Below are 17233 nucleotides of genomic sequence, written 5' to 3'. Positions count from 1 at the left end.
TGCCAGACATCTTAAAACATTTATTACTTTTTCACATTTAAGCGCAGTTTTCTCTACATGTTTTCCATGTCACTCTTTCATCCATCCACATTCCGAGATACTTAAAACTCTGAACCCTTTCTAGAGTATGACTACTGATCATCAAACCTTTATCTGGCATTTTCTTTTTATATCCAAACACCATGAACTTTGTTTTGTCTATAGAGATTTTAAATCCCCATTTTTTAGTCCAATCAACCACTTTATCCAGGCTTTCTTGCATTTTATTGAAGATATGACTGAGATTCCTTCCTCGCTTCCAAATAGCTCCGTCATCTGCAAATAATGACAAACCTAGATCCTTGCTCACTGTACTAAATATGCCATTGATTAAAATGTTAAAGAGCACAGGGCTGATCACACTTCCCTGGGGCGTGCCATTCTCCACTTCCACCTCTTCAGATAACACACTACCAGCTTTGACCTATATTGTCCTGTTGCATAAAAAATCCTTAATCCAATTAAAAAGTCTTCCTCTTACACCTACATCATGTAAAGTGATTAATAGTCCTTCTCTCCATAACATATCATATGCTTTTTCGATGTCAATGAACACTGCTACAACTGCTTCTTTGTTTGCTATTGCTCTCTTTATATCTAAATCCAAGTTCATGACTGAGTCCATTGTTGAACGACCCTTCCTAAACCCATTCTGGTATGGCACAAAGTATTCTCTTTTCTCCAACATATACACTAATCTGGATGTTATCATACGCTCCATGATTTTACATACTACTGATGTCAGAGCTATTGGTCAATAAGAACTTGGATCACTCGGTTTTTTTCCCTGGTTTTAAAATTGGGATTATTACTGCATGTTTCCATTCTTTGGGTAATTTGCTAGACCCCCACACACTATTAATAAGTGCTAGCAATTCCTCTAAAACAAAAACTCCTGCATGTTTAAACAGTTGATACTCTAGTCCATCTCTACCTGGGCTTGTATCCTTACCTTGATTTACAGCTCTTTTTAGCTCATCTAATGTAAAATAACTATTGATAGCATCTGAATTATCATTATTTCCCTGCAGTTTATCAATTTTCCTTGTTATTGCTTCTTGCCTTATTCTTTTATTTTCCTCGCTTACATTGTCTGAGCTATGAACTTTTTGAAATTGCTTTACTAACATATCTGCTTTCTCTCTATTGTTTATAGCCTCCTCTCCATTATGACAAAGAACAGGTAGTCTGCCCTGCCTGCACACCCCAGACATTCTGCGAACTAAGTTCCAGATTTTCTTTGTAGAGGTCTCAGGCCCCAGCTTTCAGCAAAAATCTCTCCAGCTTTTTTTCTTAGCCTCTTTTATGACCCTTCTGGCTCTGGCCCTCAACTTCTTATATTCAAATGCATAGCTTTCTAATGGGTACCTTTTTAGTTTCTTGTATGCTTTATTCCTGGCATGAACAGCTTTGTTACACTCTTCATTCCACCAAGGGACCATAGAGCCTCTTCTAGGGACCTTCTTCTTAGAGATCGTCTCTACTGCTACTGACCATATATATTTGGAGAAAGATCTATTCCATTCCTCTACACAATGTTCACTGTCTATCAAGCCTATTTCTTCATTTAATTTTTCCTGATATTTTATCCAATTTGCTTTTTTAAAGTTAAATCCCATTGCAAGGTTATCTGGTTCCTCAATCAAACACCTTCCAAACTTGCTTATAATTGGTATGTGATCACTCCCCATTGCATACTGGTCCATTACTTCCCATCCACTTACTGCTGCTAATTCTGCTGATAACATTGTGATGTCTATTGCGGATGAAATGGAATGAGTTTCCCTAAACCATGTTGGTTGACCATCATTCAACACTACCAGATTATTTTTATCCATAAACTCCTGTATCATAATTCCATTTCTTTCATTTTTCTGTCCTCCCCATAGCTCATTATGAGCATTGAAATCCCCTACCCAGACCACTGGTGCACTAATTTTGTCCATTATTTCCTGCAAATGCTTCCCTTCCAGATTATTATTTGGGTTATATAGGTTCACAATAGTTATTTTCCCCCTATTGGTCCATACCTCCATAATTAGACATTCCAAATCTGTCTCAACTTCTTTCCTTCTGTACTGTATTCCCATTTTAACAAAAGTAGCACAGCCCCCTCCTGTCCTGTTTTCTCTATCTTTCCTCTCACTGTTATATCCATTGATTTTAAACTCCAATTTTGGTTTTAACCATGTTTCTTGAATACAGATGATTTCTGGTTTCTCCCTGAATTCTTCTAAACTTTTCTTAAGTTCCTGCCCATTTGCTGTTAAACTCCTGGCATTCCATTGTAAGATGTAAAACATTATGAATGAAGTTAATCCTCATCATAATCCCCATCTCTGCTGTCCATCTCTTCTTCATCCGTTCCCAGCAGTAGTTCCTGTCCCTCATTTACAATGTGCCCATCTTTATTTTGTGAGTAGGTAGCCTCCCATACCTCTTTTGGATCTATGCCCTTAAATCCCAGCAACTGTTCTGCTGCAGTAGTAATTTCTCTTGCCACATCCAATTTTTTGTTTGCAACCATTTTCACCCTCCACATTGCTTCAACCATAAATGCTAATAGCATTTTTTTTATTAACCACAACCATGACATCATCACTGTTAAACATTTCTCCTCCTTTTATTTGCCTTTCATTGATAGATTCTGCTCTGACCTGCCCCACCTTGCTTGTGTCTTCCACCCTCTGTACTGCTTCTGCATAAGACACTTTGTTTTCCTTTCTTATCTTCTGCACCTTCTCAGCTTTTTGATAATGTGTACATCCCCTGTATGAAGCTGGGTGATTACCTCCACAGTTGCAACACTTAGCTGTTCCTTTGCACTCTTTCCCATCATGATCCCCATCACACCATCTGCACCTTCTTCTCTCCCTGCACACAGCTGCAACATGCCCAAATTTTTGGCATTTAAAGCATCTCATTGGGGGCTTTTCATAGGTCTTTACAGAGTAGCTCATGTATCCCAGCATCACCTTTTTGGGCAGCTCTTCATCTTTGAATGTTAAAAGTATAGGAGTGAATCCTCTATCATTTTTACCCATGCGCTTCACACCAATAACATTTCCTCCTTTCAAACTCCTCAGCAGCTCTTCCTCTGACACATCATTTGATATATTGTATATCACCCCTTTAGTCTCATAGACAGAGCGTGGTTTGATCACTTCAACTCTTTTATCGAGGATGTTTTTTATTTTAAGCGCCTTTTCTTGCTGAGCCTCTGTCTTGCAAATAATAGAAATCATTCCATTACTCAGGACAGTAGCTTGAATCACATCTCCAATGGTTTCCTTCAACTCTTTTGTCAATTTCAGAGGGCTGACAGAGGAGAACCCAGAGCCACTCTTGACTTTTATCAGGACTTTAAATCTCACCTCCTTGTTAGACTCAGCCCTCCTTACTTTAGTTTGCGTGTTATCCATATCACTATCCTGTGAAGTATCACCCCTAGCTGTACGATCTCTTTTGGGTCTATTTCTGCTCACAGTCTTCCATATTTCCCCACTCCCACCCCCATAGCTTCTGTCCTGAGTGGCCATGAACTGTCCCTGCTTGTGGGAATGCAAGCCTCAACTTCTCCCTTGTATTTGGGACTTGCAGATCAGTCAGAAGCAGAGCTAGAATACCGTCATACCGGGCCAACAGGCCGTCGGCCGATATCCCGCACTCAACTCCCCACTCAATCCACCAGTACCCCAATACACAATCCGAATCCAAAGTCCAAAAAGAGATTGTTAACTAGTCAGCTTCTCCGTCTCTTTAATCTGTTCACAGCACAGTTTTAACTCACGATCCCGCCAACCAACGTTGCTTCCGTTCGAATCCGACTTCCGCCAACCTCTTCCGCCACAAGCAGAGATATTGGATGAAGGAGTAGAAGTAGCTAAGGTGTTTGTATTCATGTATTTATTAGTTTATTTGTGAGGGACATTGCAAGAAACACTAACAGGTTAAAATCATATGAATCAGATGTGTTGCATACAGTTAGGGCTGCCACTAATTATATATTTAAAAAAAAATCGATTAATCATTGATTATTAATCAGATTTTGAAAAAAGGCACAGGATGTATTTTTGTATGACATTTCTATTGTTATAGTAGGTGATAAAACATTTTAAAAACATGTAATTAAAATGCTGCCCATCTCTGCCAACAATGCATAGGCCTATGTGATACAACAATATAAAAGAATACAAGTAAATATATGCTGCATATAATTTGAATTGTCCGTATCAATAATCCGAAGAATTGCAGGTCTGTATAATCCAACAGAAACTAAGAGAAAACCAGGCTTTCATTGACAGCAAATAAATCCATAGGCCTACTGCCATCTGCTGGTAAAAAGGACAAACATCAGCTTGACACTTCACTGACACAACAATTCGTTATGGAGAAAACCCGTGTTAACAGTAACAACGCGGCACACACAATAATTTATTATATCCTCGATTACTTTATTGCAAACAATTCAGCGAATGAATATTAAAACACAACCTTTGAGGGAATCCCTATAGTCCTTCATGGGAACAATATGCATGACGATTTCCCTCTGAACAGCAACGTTATGTTGAACAAGTTTTACTGTAGCCATAAAATTTGCGATCATAACATTTTATTTCTATTATTATGAATAAAAAGTTCCTCAAAGCAATGGCCGGCAGCTTTTCAAAATGCGCAAAACATCAGGTGTAAGTGGAAATAAAAGATAGATGGGAAAGTTTTATAGGATATTTATAAGTTTTATAGGCAAGCTTATCTTCCTGTCTTTTATTTTGAAGTTACTTCCGCCTCTGATGTCACCGCCGTTCTACTTTTTGTCCAAAACAATAAATGAAAAAATTAATCTGCAAAAAACCAAAGTCGGGCTGTTATTTGAATTTGGTTTTGTCATTTTTCGTTTTTTTGATTCTGACAACAAAAACGGAAAAACGGCTCCCTTTTCTCGTTTTTTCGTTTTAAACCAAAAAGGAAAGAACGGGAAAACCATGGTATTTCCGTTTTTTCGTTTTTGGTTTAAAACGAAAAACAAACTGCATGAAGGTACCCTGACCATAAGCATATGACTCGATTGTATTTTCTACCAGTGACCCCAATACTCCATCGTAAAAAACAGAGTGGTAACCTATCTATCTGTTCCTTGTTTTTATGAAAAGTCATGCCACAGTGGCACTTTTCTTCATGTCTTTAAAGAGAAACGAGCAAATAAGGAAGAGGATGTAATGCAACTTCAGCAACGTCTTTTTAGTGGGCGGGTTTAATCTTCGTGGCACTGTCGGGGGCGGGACTGTGAGGTCCGACGGGAAAACTAAAGAAAGGCGAAGACCTCTAACGAAACGGTAAAATTACGTTTAATGATCTACACAGAATATGTATCTACTGCGTTGTTTTGTATGTCAGGGTAGGTACTGGAATCAAGAAATAGGTTGCGGCCTTAAGATTTGATGTGTCTAGCTTGACGAGAGGCCAGCTGCCGCGAAAAAACTAAGCAAAGTTAGCAAGCTAATAGTTAGCTTCCACAGATGAAATGGAAACTGCTGTTAGCCAAATAAGAAAATTAACGGAAACTAAGGTAACACCACGATTACAAGGTATCAGTAGAGTGAAGCAGTTCACCAGAGATTGAGCTGACAACTAGCCCTTTACATCATTGGTAAATAGCAGTTAGGAAGTTAAGTTCTAGTGCAACGTAAACTTGCTACATTCCACAGATACGATAAGTGGCTAAGAAGCCTAAATGCCCTTTAAAGATCATCATAACTAAAACCTCTGCCAGCGTTGTGTACCCTCATATTTACCCATTAAATTCTATAAAGCGGTTATAGTTCATATAGGTGGTTGTAGAAAGACGGGCTGTACAGATGTCACCTGAATGCGAATTAGTAAGGTTAACGTTAGGAGATCCAGCCACTAAAAGTCCGATTTGGGTTGACTGAGTTTTTTTCGACATTGGTGAAGCTTCAATAAATATGGAAGAATATATTCTGATAAAACATTTACCAGTTTCGGATTAAAAATGGCAACAACAACCTAGTTTCATTTGGCAGTTCAATTGATAGATCTTTTTATCAACAACTGTTAAAGGGACAGTTCGCCCCCAAATCAAAAATGCACATTTCTCCTCTTATCCGTAGTGCTCATCATCAGGCTAGACAGTTTTGGTGTGAGTTGCCGAGTGTTGGAGGTATTAAGAGTTGTGTGCCTTCTCTCCAATATGATGGAACTAGACGGTACTTGGCTTGTGGTGCTCAAAGCACCAAAAAGTACATTTGAAAAACCCAACAGCTATGTCTCGTCCCCAAAATCATGACCCGATTACTCAAGATAATTCACAAACCTTGTTATGAGCAGTTTCATGTAGGAACTGTGTTATTCCTAGCGAACTATATTTGCCAGTTGCATGGACTCACAAAGGGAAGTGTGCATTCACTGCCTAGCACCACTGAGCTAGCAAATGTTACAGATCAGCCAGACAGGATGCCATCAGTGTTTACTTCTCTTGCTGTCACAAGCTGAAGCCTCTCATCCATGACTACATGCGTGGTTCCTTCGGTGCAGCGATATGGTCAGTGGGTGTAGTGCGATAGGAAAAAAAAGTTCCTACATGAAACTGTAAAATACAATATTTGTGCATTATACTGGAAAAAAGACATTGTTGTTGAGTTAAAAAAAAAACATCCCACACTTTGAGCACCATAATCTGAGTGCCATCTAGTTCTGTTATACTGGAGAGAAGGCAGACATCGCTACAGCTCATATCTCCAACACTCTGCAACTCACACCAAAACAATCTAGGTTGATAAATAGCACTACAGGTAAGAGGAAAAATATGTTATTTTGGTTTTGGGGTGAACTGTCCCTTTAACATCAAGTCAATGATATTGCAATTTTTAACCAAGATATGTTGATTTAGATTTTTGATGAAAAGGATAACAATGACTCTGTTTACTATTGTGTTACGATTTATCATTGTGTGATTAGTTCAATGAATTGACTATTGCTAACAACCTTAACTTATCAGAATAATGCCCCACCCCCTATGTTTGCCTTTAAGCCTAAATAGAAGTTGGTTGGTTAGTATTTTGGTGGTTATTGACATTGAGCATGTGATGTGCCTAGTTAGTTTGGCTTTTTGTCGCTACAGGAGAGGTATAACTCTGGGGAAGATACTGATGTAATGTCATGAAATATGAGAGATATTGACAATTTAGGATGAATGCTCTTGACTTTGGTGATCACTTTTCATGTACTGCCACAAGTAGGTCACATTCGTCACCCATCTAAATTGCAACACACATCAGCTGCATCACAGAATGTAATTGGACTCCATACTATTGACCCCTGTGACACACTCCAAACACATCATATAACCTACAGTTCATTCAACAGAGGAAACAGTGGAATTACAGTATTTACGATTTGCTGATCTCATGAGTAAATGTGATAAAAACACTGCAGGTGTTTTTAATAGGCATTCTTTAGCTTTTGATGTGTGCTGATGTCAGAGTACCACTATGAACTGTACTCGGCTTCATCTTTCCTCTGAGATTGAGGTTGTGTTCCAACTGACAGCGGTGCTACATAAAAAAGTGAAGCCCCCTCACTCATTTCATTGAGGCCACTGCATTGGCACAGCAGGGACCTCACAGAGGTCGCAGTCTCCATCACTGAGCAAAGTATTGGTTTGCCAGTCCAATAGATGCAAGCAAACATTCCTGGTAGATCAGTTTTGTAACGTGAACAATTTAATTCTACGAATCTTGCAATTGCTACAGCTGGAAGAGGATAAAATAGTTGTTGCCATGATATCTATCCAGAGTTATGAAATATTTCCTCACAGTATTATAAAAGGTTGTGCTGTGTTCAGGTGTCTGCAAACTTACGGATCCGTAATTCAGATTGGCCTTGTACATTGTGTTGATGCAGGCTGTTTTTGGTCTGATATGATGAAACATTGCAGCTGTGTAAGTTTTTAGGATGGGTGATAAATAAGCACATTTACAGAAGGGTTGCAATGGTATAAGATTTTATGGTACAGTAACCATCTCAGAAGATATGACGGTATCATGGTATTACAGACTAATTATTATGAGACAAAATGACCCTTAAAGGAATAAAAACAGAAGGGGTTTTTTTTTTTGGTTGAACTAATGTGTTATTACTATAATAGAAACTGGAAACCATTTTTTAAAATGGAAGTATGTGTAAAAACTAAAATAAAGTTGAACTTGACTGTTGCAACCCTTCTTGAAATCTTGTTTTTTTTTAAATGGAAGTATGTGTAAAAAGTCCATCTTTGGAAAATAATTACAATTAAGTAGAGATTCTCCATCCAGTTGCATTTTCTTTCAATATCGTAGATAAGCAAATGTACACGGTATGATAATTGTCATTTTCATGTCATGGTATACTTTAAAACCGGTATACTGCTGCAACCCTAGTCCACAGTTTGAAGGAGGAATTTCTCTGAGAGATCTATTAAGCTCAGCTGAAAACATAGCAAACATGTTATGTTCACGTTGGTTGTACAAAGAACATGCTTCACTCACTGCAAACAAATGTAAAAGATACTTTCCCACAGAAATACACCGTAGAACTTTTGTTGAGCCTTTTTAGATTTCATGGCTTAATAGTTTGTGTTTCCTCGTCCATACTGAATTTCTGGGGCTCTCCACAAACAAAATAGCTGACACTGGTTAAAATTAAGTCATCACTGTGTCCTTTAAATCTCCAACCTGCCTGAACTTGCCTGTAAACATCCCATATCTTGATGCTGGTAAATGGCTCTGTTCTGTTGTTATTCTTTTAGATGGCTGCAATCAGAAAGAAACTGGTGATAGTTGGTGATGGAGCCTGTGGAAAGACCTGTCTGCTCATAGTGTTCAGCAAAGACCAGTTCCCTGAGGTTTATGTGCCCACAGTGTTCGAAAACTATGTGGCAGATATTGAGGTCGATGGTAAACAGGTAAGCTGTTCATTATACTCACAAATGTTGTGTTTTTCTTTCATGTTTTTTTACAGTAGTCTATTGAAACACTGTGAAGTCTGAGGCTCTGAACCTCAGGGATTGTTTTAAAGGTCCAGTTGTAGGATTTAGGGGGGTATATTGGCAGAAATGGAGCGTAATAAGTGTGTTTTCTTTAGTGTATAATAACCTGAAAATATGAGTCATTGTGTTTTCGTTACCTTAAAATGAGCCATTTATATCTACATAGGGAGTGGGTCCTTGTTTATAGAGATCTCAATGTTGCACTGCCTTGTTTCTACAGTAGCCCAGAACGGACAAACCAAACACTGGCTCTAGACAGTCATGTTTTTGAGTTGAGTTTATTAACATTCGTGCTCACAATTAACGACTGAATATTTGCAGAATTTACATTAAAAAGTAAAACTATATCTATATATAATTTTACATATAAAAAAAGGAAAAAATATATAAACACAAATAAAAATTATACATATCTACAGACATCCACCCATATGATTATACTCCTACACACCATACATCATACACTTATATACAATCATGCATATATTTAAGATAAGATAAGATAAGGTAAGATACACCTTTATTGGTGTACTATTAGCACCTTAAAATGTCACAGAAACAACAATATACAACACCACAACATACAACAGAAGAACCTCAAAAACGTCAGCAATCTATCTTTTGTGTTGGCCACCGTAGTTAGCAGCCCCCCTGTAACAAGACTATGGGGACGTAACTAACTTTTTTACACTAATTACGACAAAATGTCACACAAATATCTGATAGGATATAATGAAGTAATGACATCTTATATCCAAAAGGTCAAAGGTCAGCTTCACTGTGACATCATGATGTTCTGCATAAAAAACACTTTTCTGGCTATAACTCAACATCATATCTCAGGAACAGAAGGGGAAATATTTGGTCAGATACTGAATTGGTGACACACATCTTGGGTGTCCACCTTGAAACTGTGCTGATTGTATAGATCTTCTGGGCTGTCAGGGGGAAGATGTGTGTGAAGCATCCATGTTTTCACAGACATGGATGTAAACTGTAAGACCTGTTTATGACCTATACTGCAGCCAGCTTGATCCAGATGTTTGGCTTCATTTTTGGGGAGCTGTCATATACTGTCAATGCAACCAGCTGATGACAAGACTTGGGAAGTCACTGAGCCGGGCAGCTGGTTGCCAAAAAATAGATGCAGCCCCTAACATGCGCTTGAATAACAATAATGATAATGATAATAATAATAATAATAATAATAATAATAATAATAATAATGATAATAATAATAATAATAATACTAATAATAATAACTTTAATTTATATAGCGCCTTTCAAGAAACCCAAGGTCACTTTACAATACATAGTAATGAAACAATAACACCAACAGAACAGTACAATACAACACAAGCAGTACAGAAAAGCAACAAAAATATAACAAACAACAGAAGAAAGCAGAGAAACTGTGTGATGGTACACTGGGGATGAGATGGATTATTGAATTAAAAAGCCATGGTGAACAGATGGGTTTTGAGGGTGGATTTGAAAATGTCCAGTGAAGGGGCGTTGCAGATTACAGGGGGGGGAGAGAGTTCCAAATGGTCAATTTTATATTTCATATAGATACAGTCAGGCTCACTATTTTCCCTCATTTCCAGTCTTTATGGTAAGCTAGGTGTACAACGGTGAGGGCTTGTGTACTCTCACCGATTTAATTTGTGCTTAAATTTTAGACAATTTGTATTTTTTCCCTACAATCACAGATCATTTTGAATCATTCACAAACTTGAATTTGTCATACAGAGTCCAGGACATTTAATTTTTACAAAGGTATACTGATGTACTGAATACGGGTGGCAGTAGCTCAGTCCATAGGGACTTGGGTTGGGAACCGGAGGATCGCCTGTTCAAGTCCCCGTCCGGACCAATTACGGAGTGTGGACTGGTGGCTGGAGAGGTCACCGCCTTGAGCAAGGCACCTCGGCAAGGCACCAAACCCCCCAACCGCTCAGGGCGCCTGACCAAGGCAGCCCCCTCACTCTGACATCTCTCCACTTTGTGCATGTATAGGTCCTGTTTGTGCATGTGTACTACTACTGCTACCGGACCTGTGTGTTAATGACAAAAGAGTGAAAAAATTGAATTTCCCCTCAGGGGGGTAAAATATGAAATAAATAAAAAATAATGTATGTAGTAAAGTCCTTGGTTGTAATGTAGTCCTGTTATCCTGTCCTGTTATAGGTGGAACTGGCTCTTTGGGACACAGCAGGTCAGGAGGACTATGACCGACTGAGGCCTCTCTCCTATCCAGACACAGATGTCATCCTCATGTGTTTCTCCATTGACAGCCCTGACAGTTTGGGTGAGATTTCCTCTTTGTCATTGTTGTTTTTCCACAAACATTCTGTTTGCATCTGCTCCATGTTCAACATGTTCACCTTGTGCCTGATGCAGAGAATATTCCAGAGAAGTGGACTCCTGAGGTCAAGCACTTCTGTCCCAATGTGCCCATTATTCTTGTGGGAAACAAGAAAGACCTGAGAAATGATGAACACACGCGTCGAGAGTTAGCTAAGATGAAACAGGTCAGTGAGACCCTTACTCTATGGAGCACATTACAATGTGGAGTTATATATACACAGAGTATCATACTAATCCTACCACAGCAGGACGAACTACTAGCAGGACTGATGTGTCAAAGTAAAAAAACAGCAACATATACATAGAAATGATATCATTGTTTTTAACCTTTCATTTACTTGAGTTTGAATCCTAGCTTGTGGCTATTTTCCCATAATATTCATCAGCATTTTGTAGCACTGTAACTGATGATTATTTGACAAATGCTATTAGCACCCAGGTGTCCACAGCCAATAATGCTATTTGCACCTGGGTTGAAATAGCCAATGTGGCTATTTACACCTGTATTTATGTAGCATGATGGCAGAGACAAACACCCAGTTGTCCATAGCCAACAATGATATTTATACCAGGGTGTAAGAAGATTTACATCCAGGTGTAGTGTTGTCACAATACTGGAATTTTGAACCTAAAGTGGCATGCAAAAGTTTAGGCTACCCTGCTCAAAATTTCTTTTACTATGAATAGTTAAGTGAGTAGAAGATAAACTGATCTCCAAAAGGCATGAAGTGAACATGCTTTTTAATAGGCATGCACCGATATGGATTGTTTCAACCAATACTGATAACCAATGATTACCTGCTTCTCATGGCCGATAACCGATGCAATAACCGATAATATACAGTACAGTCCAAAAGTTTGGACACACCTTCTCATTCAATGCGTTTTCTTTATTTTCATGACTATTTACATTGTAGATTCTCACTGAAGGCATCAAAACTATGAATGAACACATGTGGAGTTATGTACTTAACAAAAAAAGGTGAAATAACTGAAAACATGTTTTATATTTTAGTTTCTTCAAAATAGCCACCCTTTGCTCTGATTACTGCTTTGCACACTCTTGGCATTCTCTTGATGAGCTTCAAGAGGTAGTCACCTGAAATGGTTTCCACTTCACAGGTGTGCCTTATCAGGGTTAATTAGTGGAATTTCTTGCTTTATCAATGGGGTTGGGACCATCAGTTGTGTTGTGCAGAAGTCAGGTTAATACACAGCCGACAGCCCTGTTGGACAACTGTTAAAATTCATATTATGGCAAGAACCAATCAGCTAACTAAAGAAAAACGAGTGGCCATCATTACTTTAAGAAATGAAGGTCAGTCAGTCCGGAAAATTGCAAAAACTTTAAATGTGTCCCCAAGTGGAGTCGCAAAAACCATCAAGCGCTACAACCAAACTGGCACACATGAGGACCAACCCAGGAAAGGAAGACCAAGAGTCACCTCTGCTTCTGAGGATAAGTTCATCCGAGTCACCAGCCTCAGAAATCGCAAGTTAACAGCAGCTCAGATCAGAGACCAGATGAATGCCACACAGAGTTCTAGCAGCAGACCCATCTCTAGAACAACTGTTAAGAGGAGACTGCGCCAATCAGGCCTTCATGGTCAAATAGCTGCTAGGAAACCACTGCTAAGGAGAGGCAACAAGCAGAAGAGATTTGTTTGGGCCAAGAAACACAAGGAATGGACATTAGACCAGTGGAAATCTGTGCTTTGGTCTGATGAGTCCAAATTTGAAATCTTTGGTTCCAACCGCCGTGTCTTTGTGAGACGCAGAAAAGGTGAACGGATGGATTCCACATGCCTGGTTCCCACTGTGAAGCATGGAGGAGGAGGTGTGATGGTGTGGGGGTGTTTTGCTGGTGACACTGTTGGGGATTTATTCAAAATTGAAGGCACACTGAACCAGCATGGCTACCACAGCATCCTGCAGCGACATGAAGTGAAGGCAAAGGGGCCAACAAGTGCTACACACCTCTGGGAACTCCTTCAAGACCGTTGGAAAACCATTTCAGGTGACTACCTCTTGAAGATCATCGAGAGAATGCCAAGAGTGTGCAAAGCAGTAATCAGAGCAAAGGGTGGCTATTTTGAAGAAACTAGAATATAAAACATGTTTTCAGTTATTTCACCTTTTTTTGTTAAGTACATAACTCCACATGTGTTCATTCATAGTTTTGATGCCTTCAGTGAGAATCTACAATGTAAATAGTCATGAAAATAAAGAAAACGCATTGAATGAGAAGGTGTGTCCAAACTTTTGGCCTGTACTGTATATATATATACTGGATATAATATATATATTAGATTTACAGTTAAAGGTAAGATAGAGGGAAATCATGAAGCCCAGTATTACTGTGTATTTCTCTGGTGAATCACTAAACTGTATAAACTACACTGCAGAGTGAAGTCTCTACTGACAAACAGTGACAGCTGACTCATATGAATGGGCTGAACGTGCATCGGAAGGTCCATGTTACATCTGGTGTATGAAATGTTTAAATCGACAAGCCGCATTTTTGTAAACACACCCAAGTGCTGTCTGACCATCCTACAATAGATTAGCCTATAACTACTGAGTAGAACAGTGATGCGCTATTGATTCACCTCACACATTAAAGCGCAACTCAGACAGACAAGTGGCTGCATCTCACACATATGCAGCCAGAGAGGTAACAATACAAATAATCACTAACTTTAGCATCATAGGGATAGCGGTTATGGGCCTGAACGACGCAAAGTGCGTCCAAATTCACACCTGTTCTTCTCTATTGATTTTCTCTGCAACCATTCATCATAGCGAGAAGCCACTCATATCACGTGAAACAGCGTGACCACAGCTTTCTGATAAGACCAAGCACTTGTCGGTAGTCAATATTTTCACAAGGAAAAAATTATAAAGTTACACTAAAATTATGTATAACAAAGCTTTCATACAGCTTTGCACACACATTACTCTTGGATGGATTACTCGCGAATGCAGGGTCGTACAGAAATTCCACGCATATCACAGGAAAGCGCAGGACTAGAGCAGTCATTCTTTTCAGTTACACAGAATCATTTTCTGAAACATGCTTCTCAGCACGGTTTCAACAATATGAGATTTTCAAGTACGATAGCTAGCTAGAACGAAAATATCACGGTTTCACGGTATCATAGTATTAGAGAATTAATATTTCAGAATGACCCCTAAAGGAATTAAAAATGAAGGGTTATTTTGGTTCAACAAACATGTTACCACTATAATTGAAACCTGAAACCATTGTGTTAATGGAATTATGTGTAAAAAGTCTCCCCTCAGAAAATAACATATAATAAAGGAGAGAGTTAACATCCAGTTACATGTTTTTTCCAATATTGTAGATAAGCAAATGAACACGGTATACTAACCGTCAACTTTTATATCACGGTCAGGGCTTGACGCTAACTTTTTTCCCAAGGAGCACATGTGCTCCTAAGTTGAAAAAGTAAGGAGCGCACAAAGAACTTCAGGGGCACAATGTAAATTGATCAAATAATGTGTTTTCCGTAATAAATGTGATGCAAATAGACATTTACAAGCAAAATTATTTAATGAATTTGTATACAAATTGTACAGAAAGGTAAAATCATCAAGTTTTGAAAAAGTATTGCAATTTAATTTTGTCTTTAATGTTATTATCTTATATATATCATCTTTTCAATATGATTATCTTATATAATGTTATTACTATCCTAAAACATTCTTCAGGTCCTCTGAAACTCTGCAGGACAGAGTGCGATTTTCGCGGCGCCCACTGTGGTGTAGGGCGCAGAGCAAGCGGAGAGCAAGGCGCGCAAGACAGGATTTGGGGGAGTACAGGCTCGTTCAGGAGCTACAGCTCCATGGTGACCGCTTCCGGGTCTACTTCAGGCTCTTCTCTGCTATTGGACGCGCTGAGGTGTCGTCACAGCGCGTTGTGGTGAAATTAAAAAATTTTCAATTCGAGCGCAGGCTGCCGGTGCACAGACGCCGCGGCATGTGCCCTCTCACGCGCCGCTCAGTTTGACGGCAGAGCGGTGCGCTCTTGCGCCATGATAGCACATACACAATGAATGGGTTCGTCGGCGGAGGTCTGCGCTTTGCGTGCTCTGTGTGAAAAGGGCTTTATTTCCACCCTGCCCAGCAGCGGTACCGTGGTGAACGGTCCCTAAAGCGGCCTTCACATGATAATAACGCGCTTCACTCACCACCAGGTGCAGCGCAGCGGCATGGTCAAAGTTCAAATAATTTCAACTCTGAGCGCAGCGCTCGGGCGGAAAATCCGAGCGGTGCGCGATGCCAAGGGTAGCGGTGCCACTTTGTCAGACGTTGCCGCCCTCTCCATAGACAAACGATGGGACAGCCAGCAAAGCGGTTTTACAGCTGATCATGTGTAGAGGCCTTAACCGTGTCACGCGGGGAAGGTAGATTATCATATTTTTTTATTGACAAAAATATTGGCTGCTTCGGCTGTTTTTTAATGCGTACATGTGCCCTTAAATATTTTTTACAGTTCGCACACACCTATTTTTAGTCGCAAATGCAAGTGAAACACTCGCACTGTCGAGCCCTGACGGTATACCTTGAAACTGGTATATCACTGTAACCGTATTGCTCAAGTATCTAAAAGTAATCCCAGTGCTGTTAAATTGTGTTTATTAAGCTACTAAAAATGACACTTAGGGCCTGTTTGACATTGCTGAGTTTCTGAGCTAAAGATACCTGTAGAAACAGGTTCAAAGAATATTATATGCATGTACTAACTGCTCAGAAGAGGCAAAATTATTATCAACATAGAACAGAAGTCATACAATAAAGGGATTTCACATTTTGACCATTGAAAGACTGAACATACAGTGTCTTATAAGTGCTGTTGAATGTTTTCAAATGTTTTGTCTATATTTTAAAATGATGTTTTCTATTAGTTGATGATTTTGGTGTACCACACAGGAACCAGTGAAGTCAGACGAGGCGAGGGACATGGCTAACCGGATCAATGCCTTTGGTTACTTGGAGTGCTCAGCCAAGACCAAGGATGGTGTGAGGGAGGTGTTTGAGATGGCCACCAGGGCGGCACTGCAGGCCAGGAGGCGAGGCAAGAAGAGCGGCTGCCTTCTGCTATAGAGTGTCAGCTCACACAGTATTGGGAGGGGGAAACAAACCAGGCCAAATAATCATCCCTCCTCTGTGCCTGCTTTGTCACCAAGGTGGGCACAATGAAATGGGGCGTTATAGGGATGAGAGAGAACCAAGCTAAAGGGGAAAAAAGGAAGGTCAAATGCATTGGAAAAAGGGACTATATACATTTAAGTACAAGGTTATAGCTTTTAGCTTTCAAATAAAAATACTGTAATCTTGTGTTTAGGATTCATAAAAATATTATGAGAATGTGAAGAGATGCGTACTTTTCAAAGTGTGGGAGGGTATGTAGAGTTTCCAGTTCATTGAATGGAGTATGATTGTCTCCTCTGTTCTAAACCATAGCTCTATGGTTTATAGTTGAGAGCAGCTCCAGAAGAGATCAGGTGTGTCAGTGCACCCCCAGATCCGTGCCTGCCTAACTAACTGTTGGACGACTTCCATGGCCTGCACTGTGACTCTGCTTGTCTTTCTTTCTCCTTTATTTCCCTGTAGAAACATAGACCAGCCTAAATTTATATGGTCTAGTGTTTCTGTTTTATGAACCTGTAGTATTTGATACAAATTCCATCCATTTAAAAAGCTGAGTTTGAATGATGGCATTCGAGCATAAATACACAATGGTAATGAGACCAA

At 39.5% G+C, this 17233-nt stretch overlaps 1 protein-coding gene across 1 annotated transcript; it reads left to right on the top strand.

Annotated features, from left to right (window-relative positions):
* Positions 1–5253: 5253 nt before the first annotated feature.
* LOC117258873 (rho-related GTP-binding protein RhoA-C) lies at positions 5254–16716 on the top strand. The gene is made up of 5 exons (XM_033630081.2): positions 5254–5375; positions 8846–9001; positions 11276–11396; positions 11489–11619; positions 16409–16716. Exons 2-5 carry the CDS (start codon positions 8846–8848, stop codon positions 16580–16582), a joined length of 582 nt encoding a protein of 193 aa, XP_033485972.1. The 5' UTR covers positions 5254–5375; the 3' UTR covers positions 16583–16716.
* Positions 16717–17233: the final 517 nt, after the last annotated feature.

This window comes from Epinephelus lanceolatus, chromosome 8 (genome assembly GCF_041903045.1).
Source record: "Epinephelus lanceolatus isolate andai-2023 chromosome 8, ASM4190304v1, whole genome shotgun sequence".
Lineage (NCBI taxonomy): Eukaryota > Metazoa > Chordata > Actinopteri > Perciformes > Serranidae > Epinephelus > Epinephelus lanceolatus.
The sequence above is the reverse complement of the archived record's forward strand: the minus strand, read 5'-3'. Positions and strand labels throughout refer to the sequence as shown.

What these genes read in the sequence shown, in the direction of transcription:
- LOC117258873 (XM_033630081.2), top strand. Translation starts at nt 8,846, where the DNA reads ATGGCTGCAATCAGAAAGAAACTGGTGATAGTTGGTGATGGAGCCTGT. An exon ending in TTGAGGTCGATGGTAAACAG is followed by an intron (nt 9,002 to 11,275) that starts GTAAGCTGTTCA and finishes GTCCTGTTATAG; the next exon opens with GTGGAACTGGCTCTTTGGGA. An exon ending in AGTTAGCTAAGATGAAACAG is followed by an intron (nt 11,620 to 16,408) that starts GTCAGTGAGACC and finishes TGTACCACACAG; the next exon opens with GAACCAGTGAAGTCAGACGA.